General features: G+C 43.1%; 1 protein-coding gene across 1 annotated transcript; it reads right to left on the bottom strand.

Moving 5' to 3' along the window:
• Positions 1 to 744: 744 nt before the first annotated feature.
• TAS2R1 (taste 2 receptor member 1) lies at positions 745 to 1709 on the bottom strand. Its single transcript, XM_016217319.2, has one exon. The coding sequence runs from the start codon at positions 1707 to 1709 to the stop codon at positions 810 to 812; it is 900 nt and encodes a 299-aa protein (XP_016072805.2). The 3' UTR covers positions 745 to 809.
• Positions 1710 to 1917: the final 208 nt, after the last annotated feature.

Raw genomic sequence — 1917 nt, 5'->3', positions numbered from 1 at the left:
ACCCTCAGTTGAAAGGGTCTCAAAGCTGAGCACACAAGAGCAAAATGAAACATCTTCGTAGGCTATTGTCTGTTCCGTGTGCCCATCTGGGGGAAACAGAAAGTGAGGACTCAGGCCTGCATTCCTCTTCTTTCTCCACCCATCTGCCTCTTTATCGGTCGATGGGACATCTCACTGTAGCATCGAGGCTCTCAGCAGCGTGGAGCAGGTGAACATGCCTATAAGGGCATAGAAGGCCAGCCTGTCCCTGGCTTCTTCTCTGATCTGATGGGGAAGAATGGTTCCATTCTCTGTAACTAACAAGCAACAGAAATATTGTACAGGAAAACAAGAGATGAACAGTAATCTTTTTGTTCAGGATAAATCATCTAAGGCTAGGCATCAGACACACAGGGACCCTCCAGCGTTTGTGCATCCTTCTGACATCACAAGTTCAAATGTGTTTTTCTTTTTCCTTAAACTTTTCCTTTTGAGACAATTGTTGATTCACTTGCAGTTGTAAGAAATAATACAGAAAGATGTCTGTACCACTTACCCAGTCTTCCTTAATTAGGTAACATTTTGTAGGACATTAGTATAATATCAATAAGGGCATTGACATTGACATAATCCACCAACATGTGCTATGCTTTGAGAATCAGTTTAACCCCTTGAAAAAGCAGCGAATCCATAAAAATGCCTCAGGTTCAACAAACAGTCTTTAGATGATGTTTTGTGTATTTACGACTGGCTTGTTTGGCTGAGAGAGGCAGGACAGGCACTGTTAACTCATAAAGCCGTGGGTTTCTTGGATGGATCAAAGTTCTCTCTCACTGACAGCATTTACTGTGAAGGAGGAACTTCTTTGCATTTTGTTTCAGCTTAAGATTTCCTAAAATTAAGATAACAGAGTGTACAGAAGGGTATGAATTAAACGTCAACATGCAGAACAGAAAGATGAAGTTTGGGATCTTGAGAATTTGAGAGAAGACTAAAGCAACCATCATGTACTGGGAGAGATAGAGGACCAGGAAGGACAGGGTGGACAGGAGGGCGCTGATGGGGACACTCACGCGGGGGTGCCTGGGGCCCGTCGCTGTGTTCATCATCTGCTGGGTGTGCCTCCCCAGGGAAAATATCACGAGAAGAGCAGAGATGACAAAGATAAGTAAGGGCAATGAGGCCTCAATGGCAAAGAGAGCAAACTGTAACACAGATATGTCTTTGATTTGAGTGGTTGCATTTGCGGAGAAAAAGCTCAGCCAGAAATTTTGGGAAATAATCCATCTATCTTTACTTTGGAAGATAGAATTGAGAGCTGTATATAGCAAGGACCCCAAAATCAGCCATGGCATCAACTTGGAGATCCTCAACTTCAACCAAAAGAAGAGTGGGTGAGCGATGGTGGCGATCTTGGCACAGTAGAAAACGCTGAGCCATGTGGCGAGCCACAGTTCTGATTCATGTACATACATGAAAATTACAAAATTCCCAGGAACCAGAGTGAATTCAACCAAGAAAAAAGTAGCCAGATTCATATAGGTGATGGCCATCTGGAGACAGATCCTGAACACTGCCAGGCAGCACAGGAGGAGGTCGAAGGGCACCATCTTCCTCTGCTTGATCAAGTTTGTGCCGCTCACAACCACAATGATGCCGTTTGCTAAAATTCCTACAAGAAACTGTATCACTGAAAAAATAAGATGGGCGATGATGTAAATCTCTAACATGTTGACAAGAAAAAATAAGTTACTTTAAAAACTGATGTAGTTATAGTTTTTGGAAAGTTTGAATTCGTCAAGTTTTCTGTTCTTCTTCCACTAGATTAGAACGGGTTTGGGGTACACGGCTCTAACAAGAAAGGCAGTGAGACAGGAAGGTAGCGGGCATGTGTTTACAGCACCGTTTTCTCAATTTAGCTCCAAGGCAGTCAAATAA

Source organism: Miniopterus natalensis, chromosome 3 (genome assembly GCF_054644295.1).
Source record: "Miniopterus natalensis isolate mMinNat1 chromosome 3, mMinNat1.hap1, whole genome shotgun sequence".
NCBI lineage: Eukaryota > Metazoa > Chordata > Mammalia > Chiroptera > Miniopteridae > Miniopterus > Miniopterus natalensis.
Note: the sequence above shows the minus strand (reverse complement) of the source record. Positions and strands in the feature narration are given on the sequence as shown.

Bases quoted from the DNA above. Each gene is read 5' to 3' on its own strand.
- TAS2R1 (XM_016217319.2), bottom strand. From the start codon at position 1,709: ATGTTAGAGATTTACATCATCGCCCATCTTATTTTTTCAGTGATACAG.